The sequence below is a fragment of the Platalea leucorodia genome, assembly GCF_965183815.1.
Source record: "Platalea leucorodia genome assembly, chromosome: 1".
NCBI lineage: Eukaryota > Metazoa > Chordata > Aves > Pelecaniformes > Threskiornithidae > Platalea > Platalea leucorodia.
In genome coordinates, this window is record NC_138823.1 from 38,620,516 (window position 1) to 38,633,015 (window position 12,500).

General features: G+C 43.0%; 1 protein-coding gene across 2 annotated transcripts in view; it reads right to left on the reverse strand.

Moving 5' to 3' along the window:
- TRIM55 (tripartite motif containing 55) overlaps positions 1–12,500 on the reverse strand; it is a gene marked incomplete at both ends in the record, with an annotated part of 37,940 nt that overhangs the window by 8,485 nt on the left and 16,955 nt on the right. Inside the window, 3 exons of one of the 2 annotated variants that reach the window (XM_082328561.1) lie at positions 7,418–7,546; positions 9,931–10,218; positions 12,110–12,327. In XM_082328561.1, the coding sequence (XP_082184687.1) occupies positions 7,418–7,546; positions 9,931–10,218; positions 12,110–12,327 (635 nt within the window). Of the gene's footprint in view, positions 1–7,417; positions 7,547–9,930; positions 10,219–12,109; positions 12,328–12,500 lie in introns of those variants that run through there. The other variant, XM_082328562.1, reaches the window with a different exon arrangement.

Genomic DNA, 12,500 nt, shown 5'->3' on the forward strand with positions numbered 1-12,500 from the left:
GATCAGATAGTGGAGCCAGCATAGCTGGGAGGTGTGTAGACACATACCATGCTTTGGAGGTTGGAGCACTGCTCACATCTGAGTGACTGACTTAGCTGGGCTGTTGTAAGTATGCGGGGGGTGGTATATGCGAGCTGTGGACAAAGCACAGCTTCTCTGAGAGACAAAAGCACACTGATGGAGATGCAGGAAGAAAAGCTGGAATGTCAGCTAAAGCAACAGGTTGCCATTCTTTAAAGCCATGACGTAACAGAAAAAAGAAAGTCTTGGCCACAGTTAAAACATTTTTTCCGTCATCACCTGTGCTGCTGCCCCTTTTCCTTTGTATGTTCATTTTACCATGTCTTCAGTTGCCTGAATCTTCTCCTAACTACGATCACAGCAAATGAAGCTGGTAGCCAAGGAATGAGTCTACTTTAACAATAATACATTGCTCAGTGAGCAGCACCGTGACTTCCTGGACAGACGGCTGCTGTATCACGTCTACACATTGTAATCTCTGCTCACCCATTAGCAATGCTGGCTTGCTTGCACAGCACTCAGCCAGCCGATGAGCAAGATATTAAATCAAGTTTCCTTCTGCCCATCTTGCACTGTTCCCAGGTGAAGTCCAAGGAAGCTGTGATAAATACTGCTCTTAAAGTCCCTGATTCAATCACAGTTATTGACCGGGTTTTTACGGAATATAGAGCACAGATCACAGGCAACTGACCCCAGAGACAAGCTTGGCACTGACCTGCATCTGGGTGGGCACCAATTCCACTTTTAAAAAAAAGGAATCTTATAAAATTAAATTACGAAATTGTGCATAATTATAAAAATGAATGCATTTAAAAAAATAAATCTAGTGCCAGATGTTGAAAAGCCTGACCAGCACTGGTGGGGGCAACAACAGCTACCTTTCCTCAGTAAGGCATTTTGTAATAGAGCAAGTCATACAGCAAGTGTTTCATCATGAAAAATAGCCACTTCTTCTGTGTGCAGAAGTGCTGAGCCAGGAGTGCTCTGAGAGATTGGGTCTGTATTTCAATCACCACCTTTGGTGGTTGAGATAGACTCAGGCGGATTTTATAGGGTGCTCTCTAAATTAAAAAGAGCAATGAGAAATCCAGATCACTTATTCTCTGGGACTGTAAGATCCTCATTCTCTGCTCAGTCAAAGGTGTGACATCTATGTTGGCTATCTGCATCATGGTTTGAACATCACAGCACCGATCTGTCTCCATTGGCCAGTAGCCTGGGATAACAGGTTTTCTGAATTAGTCACTCATCTCTTACTTAGTGACCTGGAGATTATTGTAAAGATGTTAGGAATACATGTCAACTGAGAAGGGATCTAAGACTGCATCAGCACTGTTTGATATGTCCCTCTCTTTTTTCTGTTTAATTTTGGCTATACATGCAGCTCCCAACCTGTGTCTCCATTTCAAACGCCAGGTAGGTAGGCACCAAATCCTGCAGGGTGCTCCGGTCCAGCCCCTTGCCTGCTCACAAGTCTGGAAAGCCTAGAAGTGGCATGATACAATATCCAAAGGACTCAGCCCCAGTTTACTAATTACTGCCAGTGGGATTTCAATCACATAGGCTGGTATTTAAATATTGATCCATCTCTAATTATTATAGGATTACAAACACTGCTTTCCATAGACGAGTGTACAGCTACACTGAAAGCCTGAGCTGTCTCAAGGCAATAGGATGACAACTAACCAAGTATTTTACGAACAGATGGCTTATGTTGTTGTGACATAAATCTACTGTAAAGCGATGTAAACCAGCAAGAGTTCATCCATGATTAAGAAGTATTTTTTGTTTACACTCTATTTCCCTTTCCGAACGCCCTAACAATGAGCAGAACGAGTGATGCTTGGAGGAGGAGGTCAAGTGGAGGTAGGATTCAGTATTTAAATAAGCTAGTTGCAGAAAGACAACATCTAGGTGAGCGTGGCTTTGTATTAATTTGAACAGGAGAAATAATTTTGTCCACGCTGTCATTGTGGAGGTCCTTTTGCTAGTAATGGATTGAAATAAATGAAACACACATAAATCAGATGGTATCTATGACTCACCAGACAAATCACAGAGCAGACTATCTGAGGTAAAACTTCAGGTGAAGTATTTGCCACTTATATTAATTATGAGAAACTGTTGTCTGAAAGCCGGTCTTAATGCAGTGCCCTCACGACTCATCACTGCTGCCTCTGAATCACTCAGATAATTCTCAGAAGGGAGAGAGAGGTGTTAAAAGAGGAACAATCAAGACTTTCCTGATTTTCTCTGCATGTATTTGCTAAACTGAGGGGAAAAAAAATCTCACCTGAACCACAAAGTCAAGATGCAAAATGGAAATTTACAGGCAGAATTTGCCATCAACTAAACATCAGCCTGAGTGGCCTCAGACCCTGCCGCTATAACTGACTCCCAACTCACTAAGTCCAATTACAGAGAAGAAAAGGCAGAATTTTTGGACCGTTAACTGAGATTCTTGCATCTAGCATTTGCCCTGTATTTCAGCTACAGGCTGAACACTTTTTTTTTCCTGAGTGAAATTTAAGAGATGTTCAGGAAGAAGCTTCAAACAGAATTTAATTTGGGCTTGCATACTAGCTGATTCATGGGTCTCCTACAAAAGGCTCAGCTTCGTGGAGGATAGATGACCCATTTTTCATTCTGTCAAAATTTGCAGATTTTTTATCTGAACATAAATAAACCCATCCAGTTTTCTACCTAAGGAAAGATATAGTACAAATATATCCAGATGTAGGTGGTAAATATCAAGTTGACTTTTGCTCTCCACATTCCCAGATCTTTCATTAGCACTACACACAGGAGTTGCAGGGAGCAGAGAGCCTTCAGAGCAGCAGCTGGCTTTCTGAGAGAGAGCTGCCTGGGCTGCGCCTGCTGCTGATGCTAACAAACTTCTTGTCCCGCTCTGGAGGCAAACTGTGGGAAGGCCGTGTCAGGTGGGCCGGAGGGGAGGGAGACCCTCGCTTAGCATCGTTCCCACAAGATCCAGCCTTGCAAGACTCCCTTCTCTCAAGCAAGCAATCCCCTCTCTTGGAGTAGTTGGCTTGAAGAGGGAGACTTAGCTTCCTTACCTGAGCAGATTGGCAAGACTGAGTTTCCAATTCGGAGAAGAGAAAGGCAATTATTTTTTGCGTATCACCGCCACGCTCATGCAATCATTCCAGAGCAGCACTGCACTAAAATGTGGGACCGTACCTTTTATAGAGTGATGGAAAAGCAGAGGTACACGGACAACGAGCACAGTGTGATCTCTCTTGGGCTTATTTTGGTTTCAAATGATCTTATTTTGTCCGTGTTGTCTGCATATTGACGTGACAACCAATCAGCTAAAACTTAGCTGAGTACTGACCTCTCTGACATGTGATTTAAAGCTGTCTCATGGAAAAATATTTGAAGGATCATGAGCTGAAATTGAAGTATTCAGCAGCAGGGCAAAGAGAACTACAGTACCTGAATACAGAGAGGACTGTCCCTATGGTAATTCGGGCAGATGGCATAAGGTTGCAAGCAGGTAAAAGAAAATTTAAAAACTAATGAAACAAGATTAACATAGGCCACTCCATTAGTATTTCTCCTCCCAAAGAGCTCAGTCCTGATTATATTTTATATCCTCATGGAATTAAAGCACCGTACTTACTGGCAGCAAAGGGAAATTAGATCAGAATACTGTTTGTGGATGATTAACTTGCATTTCCTTTCAAACTAAATGTATGCGCTTCAGTCCTTTGGAGCCACAGACAGCCACTTCTCTGACAGGGAATGTGAGGAACAGAATACAAGGTCCAGTACTTCATCTTAGGTGAGATAAACTGGATAACCAGAGACCCAGGTGAATACAAGACTTTCATAAACTCTCACAAATTTATATGGTGTCATTGTATGAGAGATGTTACCTACAAAAATCTGATTAGGGGAAAAAAATTAACAAACTTTTCCTTATGCATCCATTGCCCTCTGTATTTTAACCAAACTGAAATAATTTGAGCAGATGTAAGGGATTTTGTGATCTCCCTTCCTCCAGTGACAACACAAGAGGGTTTTATTATAAAATACTCGTCACTGCTCATTTTTGGGATTCCTCTGTTACAAAGTGTGGGATAGAGTGGTTCTGAATGTGAAGATATTTTTAAGGACTACACATTTCCGGAAAGTGGTTTTACTGTTCTTGAAGTGCATGGATTTCTCTAGCTATCAGAGGTCTGCACAAGGGAATTAAAAGGCAGAACTTAGGGCCGGCTTTTCACATTTGGTTGCCTAAAGCTGGGCAGCAAGAAGGGCTTACAGACCTGGCTTGATAGCTATCAGTATTGAGCATTTGCACTGTTAGAAGTGACAGATAGATGTTCAGCACTCCTGAAAACTAATCTTACTACTAAGGATGACTCAATGCATATTCAGAAGTCAGATTTCCAAGAGACTGCAGGGCCATATACCCCTTCAGGTGCGCCAGTCCAACAGTTAGATGCCACGAGCATTTACAAACATACACACCGTTCTTCATATGCCTAAAGCTCCACACCTATATGCCTTGGTAGCATCCTCCAGATATAAAGAGTACAAAAACACATGCCTGAGTCCTGAAATGCCAAATGGGTGAACGAGTTTCTGAAGTCTAATGCACAAAATATGTATTCTTCTTCCTAGCTCACTCAGTGTGTCTTCTGAGACCAAACACAAGACAACTTAAGACTTGGTGAAGGCTTGCTTCACGTCCTTCTGTAACTCATCACACAGTCTGTCTCTAACCTCTCTAACTTTTTGTTTTGGATCCAAGATCTGTTTCTCCCAAGCACTGGAAAGGGCTGCTTGTTAATGTCTATGTCACCCTTCACTAATACATTACTCCCCATGGTGGCAAGGCAGCTCATTGATGCTATTTCCGTGCCCTGTGTTTCAATCGTTCACTCCCAGTTGTCATCCACAGAGGCTGAGATTCACTTCAAAAGCCTCCCCCCAACTTTAGACGCTGCGGCACCTGCGTTAGGAGCGATGTCACCTTACACACAGCAGGCAGATGTGAAGATGTGCCAAGTGAGAACCAGCAGCAGCTGGTGAAATGTCTCTCACTGGAGATGCCTCCTGTCCTCTGTCAGCCACAGAAGCAGCCTGCGGTGACTATACTTCTGACTTAGGCACTCCTTGAAGCGGGACACAGCTCTCTAGTGCAGAGTTATCTATTTTGTTCACGCTGAATCATCTCCTTCCCTCCCTTCTTAGACCAAGCAATCTGTACACCTGTGGGCTGCACCTCCTGTTCCCATATCCCTGCCGATACACCCTCCTGCACTGTGGAGGAAATTTCTTTATGCATCGATACAATTTCTTAGAGTGCAGTGGCCTTTAAACAAAGTAAATTTTGGGAATTAATAGGTGGAACTGACCTCTTTTTGTGGCTGAAAAAGACGGAAATCCCTATCAGTGCATTCTATTAAAATAGCCTGAAAATAAATTATATGCTGCTTTTATAATGACAGTCATGCAGATTTATATTATTATTATAAATTATTATCACAGTTATTTAAAGTAATTTTATTATTTGGCTTTCAGAGGCTTATCACACAAGAAGAAAAAAGGGCAGTGACCTGATATCTCACATGAAAGATAAAGACACATGAACTGTCTAAACAGCCACCTCACTACAAACAGAGAAAATCATTTTTATGCGAATAGAGTCTGAGACCAAAATGCCTTTCTCCCTCACCTCCTTTCTATTTCGTGATTAAATAAATCATAAAGCTGTCACTAGAGACCACATAGAAAGAGGTCTCAAATGGTAGAAATGAGAGCTTTCTCCATTTGTCTATTTTTAATTTCAAAAGGTATTTTGAATTAAAAAAGAAAGAGAGGGAAAAAAAGAGCATAATGCTATTCGCATGCCTGATTTCCCAGGAGTACAAACAAGCTCTATGTCCTCTTGTAATAAAACAACGAATTTTCAAAACCAAAGACAAATAAATGAAAATTAAACTATGATCTGTAAATTTAATTGAGATTCACAGTGTCTGATGCTTTTCAAATTCAAATGGCCATCAGACAGGGCATCTTTTTGCATAACTTATGCAGCTAAAGCACAGGTGTAGCTTCTCCCCTCTCCCTTTTTTATGGAGAGATATACTTCAGTCATAGTGCTGGAATTTTTGCACATAAAAGCTGAATAATAATTTATCATTTTTCATAGATGCACCATATTGTGTTGTACAATGCTTAGAGCGCAGTACAGAAAGTGAGCAGGGAAAACCAAACATTTTTGTGTTGAAGAATAGACCAAAATTGAATTCTTCTTTCATTAGGGCAAATACACAAAGGTAACTACAGTTGTTTTGCATCAGATGTTTTTGGTCTTCAGAAAATAAGATTAAATGCCCCAGTGGTAACACAGGATTCTCCACAGATCAGCCATATCACTTTGGAAATTGAATATACATATGTGTTACCTAAGAGGGGTGTGAATTTGGAGCTGGAAGAACTAAATCATGGACAGTATCTACCAAAAGAGCTACTCCAGAAGAGATGTTACGGAATAGTTAAGGTTTAATTTACAGTATTTGCATTCAGGACAACTTCACTGGGTAGTGAAGTTCTTAGTCCTTGATCTTTTAGATATTTCAGCTCTTAATTAGTGTGACCTAAGGAAAAAAAGCCTTTGCCTTCAGAAAAATGTTTTTTAAGCACAGATATTTAAAAACACACACACACAGTCTTGGGTGTCTAAAGGGTTGTGATCACCTCCAGCTGCATGGGGATGCATTTCAGGGCCATGTTTGGTACTCCACTCTCACTGGGAATGTAGGAGAGATGGCTTCATATGCTTTTTGGTGGAGAAAGGACCTGAAGAGGAGTCCCCAATGTGTGGGGTGTGCTGTGTGGGCTGGGGTGTGAGGGGACTCTCTCCACGATGGTGCTCCCTTGGAGGGATGGCTTGAGCCCTGATTCATGGGGACCTCCAGGGAGCAGGGCTTGAGCCATCCCCCAAGGGACCCCTGGCAGTTTGCTCATAATGGGAATCCCAACAGCATGATTATTCACTGAATTTTTCTTCCTGACGTTTACCCCTCTGATGACAACCATTGCTCTCCAGATGTTCCTCCCCCATTTGTTGGACTGAACAAACTCAGGGTTCTTCACATCTCCTGTCGACCCACAGGTTCTCCATCCTGCTAGTCATCTGAACAGCAACTGAAATATAAGCCCATATATCTGAGGGAGTGAATGTCTCTTCATTCTGAACCAGGGAGAGGCAATGTTTAACCATGCAGGAGTAAGCTGAAGGGTGGCGTTTGGAAGGTGCGAGGAAGAAATGTGGAAGTACTGTGAACTAGCATGATGTTTTTGGATGGGAAGAAAGGGAAAAAAACCTTTAAAACCATGTAGGAACATCACCAGAGACACTATTTTAACTGTTAGTTAATGGTAAAACAAAATATTTCCTACCCATGAAAGTACAAATCATGTATTGAATCAGATTCCAAAGATGATGTAGTATGATAAGAAATGCCAAAAGTGATATGCAGAATGCTAACTCCTGTGAGAAAATAAGAAGAGTGCTTCACCAGTGTTGTCATGACACGAACTAGTCATTATCACTACGTTCAGTGAAAAAGCTCTGTTTCCACAGCACTTTTCTATGATATCCTTTAATTGGAGGAAGGGAGCAGAAACAATGATGTAATTGGAGGAAGGGTATAGAAACAATGATGTGAGGAACATCAGCCGGGGTTTTAAAAAAATAAACAAATATGGCATTTCAGAGTGGGTTGTGCAAAAATCACATGCAAGAAAAAAACAGAGTTGAAGTTCACATACATAAAAATGCTCACTGCCACACGACAGAGGCCATTTTGTTCGTGACAGAGACACATTTCAGCTCAGATCTGCAAATCTGACCATGGTGTAATGTTGCGGCATCACCGTTCCTAGCTTGGTCACTCTGCTTTTTCTGTTCTTCAGCACACTCTGCACCTTTCTGCTTTCCGAGCTTTCCTATCCCTTCCTCTGTCTCCAGCCCAGGGGCAACTCTATCCTCAGCTGTGTCCCCTACTCCTTCCTCCCCCTGTCCCCAGAACGACGTGCTACTCTTCTCAACATCCTCCTCCTCCCAACATGTCAGTGTCGCTCATGATCCGGGAAAATATTGAAACCCAGCACCCCCAAATTCACACGTCAACAGGAATTGACATCTTTCCCATGTGCCTGTTGTTATTCCCGGTACCTGATGATGAAGACAGCTGGGTACCAGGTTGCTGCTTCGGTGTGACTGAAAATCATTGCCACTGTTTTTTCAGACAGTTGGCCACATCAAATCTTAATTTTCCTCCTTTATTTGCTACTGGTAAATTAGGACCCAGGGAAGCAGACCACAGTCAGGCAAGTTCCCAGGGAATTTACCCATAAGAATTTTACCTGCCTATGGTGAGGCTTGGCTGTCCAGTCATTAGTGGAACTGATACGAAGAAATAGCAGCAATTAATTTCACTTTGAATTTACCTGCTTTTGCCAGCTCGTTTGGAATATGCTTAAGAAGATAAGGTCATAGCAGATTTGGTAATTTCAAAATACTCTTTTTTTGTCTTTTTTATTCCACTCAAATACTCTCAAATCAAACCCTGACTTGAAAAATAGCTACTGAAATTTGGGGGTCAAACATTGCTTTTGTTAAGACTGAAGCTGGCGAGGATCATTGCACCAAATTCAAGTGTCACTGACTAAAGCCTCCAGCTAAAAGTTAAGTGCCTATTTTATCCTATCTCTCTGTGTGAATTCCTTCTTCTTCTAACTTTTTGCCCGCCACGTGAGGGTTTGTCATGGTAGGGCTGCTTATGTATGCTGAATGGTCGACTCCAACTTTAAAGGAAACTGCATGAAATACTTACTACCCACTTGTGCTTTTTCACACACACACGCAATCTCCTCTTGTTGCACACATACAGGTAATTGCTTTTTTAAAACATATGGCTTAAGCCTGTAAATCAGGATGGTCTAATTTAGAGAGTGCTGCTCATGGGCTGGTAGCCAGGCACCGGAGCAGGAGCAGGTGTAGTGTGCAAATCTCCCATGCACAGCTCCCTCAGCTCTGTTTCTTGGATCTTTGACCCATGTGGAGTTTGTACACGTATGGAGAAGAAGATATATTCAAATTCAGGTTATCCCAACTCTAAAATTGTCATTTTAAGAGAAACGCCCTCCCATACCCAACACATCAGTTTCTGTTATCCCATCATGCTGCTGGTAGTCTAACACAGAACTGGAATATATTATCTTCCTGCTCTCCTTTAATCAAGTCCCAGTAATCCTTGGAGGAAATCCTGTTCAACAGATCTGAACCCAGGAAATCACACTGCTTACTGAGAGGCAATCAAACACACAAGAAGGCTTTGGGTATTTGCATAGCTTCATGTTCACATGGGGAAGCCGTATGCTCCAGGTGCAGTCAGAGAGCTGCAGAAGGCAAAGCCAAGCCATAGCTGCTCTACCAGTGGTGGTAGGATGGCATATGATGTACCTAGGCTTTCAACAGGTGACGAGAGTAATCTCATGCACAGGATTTGTCTGCTACTAATGCATGCAAATATCTGATTGCGCAGAGGCATCACCAGCCTCTCTGACAGCTCCTAAGCGTGTGCGTGAGCAACTCGGATAACAGCTCGCACAAGCGAGGTGCACTGGCAGTTAAGCACAAGCAACCGTCGGCATGCTACTCTGAAGCTGAAAAGTCAGCCTGTCACATATTGAAACCATCTGTAAATCCAGTGGATTTGCTGAAATGACAATTTATACTGTTTCCATATTTCTGAAATTATTCTTATTCCTTAGCATGCAGAGGAAAATTAAGTCACATTTTCCTTAACAACTGCTGTTCCCGCCTTGCTGCACATCACAGCCCACTGGGGTGACTTCGGTAGCACTGACCTTGGACGTTGCTGCAGTGGCATTACTTTCCTTACCACTCCCCGGTGCGTTCTCCTCGATCGCTGATGGTGCTGGGGCTTCTGCCTTCTTTGCACTTGTTTCCAGAGAAACGGGAGGCCCTACTTTCCCCAACCCACTCACCGGGGTTGAGCTTGGACTGCTTGGTTGCCGCGACTGAGCCTTATACCAGCTAGGGTAAAACAAGGGATCGATGGTTTCTGCTGTGGCTGGCACTTGACTGTCAGACTCTGGGGTCTGTTGAGAACCACTTGGTGTCACAATCTCATCCTTAATCAGGACAGATAAAGAGAAGAACAAGCAGAGTGCACCACGTTACCTTCCTGCTGTAGCCACGCTGCTCTGCATGCCGTGTTTGTTATATCTCACTGCAAGGAATAGCTTTGTTCTAATATATGGTCTGAAAGAATTGCAATCAAAATGCAAAGCAAAAGCAACTATCATTTGAATAACACAGATATGGGAAAGAAAATAAGTTACCCAAAAAATAGAATAGAAGGGTAGAATTAGCTGGGAAGGGGATGCTGACTGAGAAAGGAATGAGCAAGCGGTTCATTAATTCAGATAAACACCCAATTCAACCCTAAAAATATAAGAAATTCTGCCTAAGAGCCCCATGAACCGGTACCAGCCATGAACAATGGGTGTAGGTACATTTGAATGGCTTGTTGGATTTTGGGTTAAGAATGACACATTTGCCAATGAGTCTGTTGATATGAGCAGTCAGAATGAGGGGAATACAAAGATACTGGGGAGAAACATTTGCCCACCAGCCTTGCTATCAATGCTATAAGCCAAGCACAGTTGCTCTGCCAGGAAGAGGAGCAGCCGGCTGAACTGCACCTCTCTACCTGCATCAGGCTCTTGGGGCTCGCCCACACAGTACCTGCTATCACCACAGCATTTCTGCTTTGCCTTTCTTACACCTGAAGGCAAAAGCTGAAATACAGGTATCCTACACACTGCAACACCCATGTGCCATGTCTGACTCCACATCCGACCGTCTCCTAATGGCATTTTACAATTGCTACAGCAGCATGCTGTACCTTTCCCATTTTAGCCTTAGAAGTGAGCGACTTCACGTTAGTGGGCAGAATTGCTTATGTCTCGTTCTTGTTTGCATAAAAACCTACATCAGTTAGGCGACATAAGTTTAGTTAAGTCAGTGCAAATCCTCAAAAGGCAAACTTAAAGGTTAAATCAATAAAGCCTGATTTAAGAGCATCTTCACACAACTAGTGCAAACTCACGTATTTTTTTAAATCAAAGCAAGAATGAATCTATAGTGTTTATTTTCCCTTGATTTATGTGGGGAGCTTGCTACAATCAAAGATTCTTTATGTGCTCTCTTGTTTTCACACTGGCCTCCTCAAATATCTTCACAGCAGCCTTTACCCACTCAGCAACTTCACTGGGTAAATTGCATAAGAGGAGAATTTGCTAATTGAATTGTATGTATGGCCAGCTAAAGTAACTCATGAAGTATATTTTTTTTATGTAGGTCTTTTAGAGTATGTGGCAATTATCGTCTCATTCTAATCGCATTCCTTAAGAAAAACTGCTGGCCTAAATTATTCACACCCTGAATCTGTTTGCTGCTAAGTTGTAAGAGGCAGTTTCCTCTCCTGTTTGGTGTATGATATCCCTGCATCCACCTGGACAATATCCCTAGGATGACCAGAGCAGAAGGCGGCAAATGCCATTCACAGAAAGCAGATTAGAAGTACAATCTAAAAATTGGTGGTGGAAAGCTCACTAAATCCAGAGGGAATGCCAAATTCTCTTAGTATCAATATTTTACCAGCCATTTCATTTATAATAGTTAGTCTGAGTTAAATCACAGCAAGCAGAACATCCATTGTAATGCACTTAACTCCCAAACTGAACCTCTTATTTGTATCTTATGTATTCCATATATGTCTCAATTTGTCCATCAGTGTAATTTTTTGCCTACCAAGTGATATATATGCAGGTCACAGGGACAGGGTACAGTTGTGTATATGTGTACAAGGGCAATAAACAATTTTGCTCTCCAGCGCATCGACTCCCTTAGCTGCGTTCCTGACGTATGGTGCCTACAGGCCACAGGGAAGCATTTTCTTACTCTGCCAGGGCGCGCTCGGCATAGCTGGCAGGGCAGCGGGGCACTGGGGCCACTTACCTGACCAGCCGGGGCAGCGGGCAGCGGCATCGGAGTGGGTTCGGTGGGGGGCTCTCCCGCTGCGCTCTGCGGTTCAGGGTCCTGCTGAGGTGGCTGTGGTGCTCTCTCAGCCCCTTCCTCCACCTCTTCCTGCTCATCCTCTCCGGATGACTCTGTGTGGACTTCATCCAAATCTTCACCATCCACCGTCTCCTCCTCTTCCTCTTCTCCCTCCTCCTCTGATAGGATACATGTAGAAGTACAGGGTTGAGCACCACATGAAGATGGCTACAGTCTTTATGTAATTAAAAAGCCATTTACAATTGCATGGCAAAGCTACTGATAGTCTGCTGCCTGGCAGAGGACACAGGCTGGAGGGAGGGCATTGGTGAGGAGCCTGCTCCCACCAGCC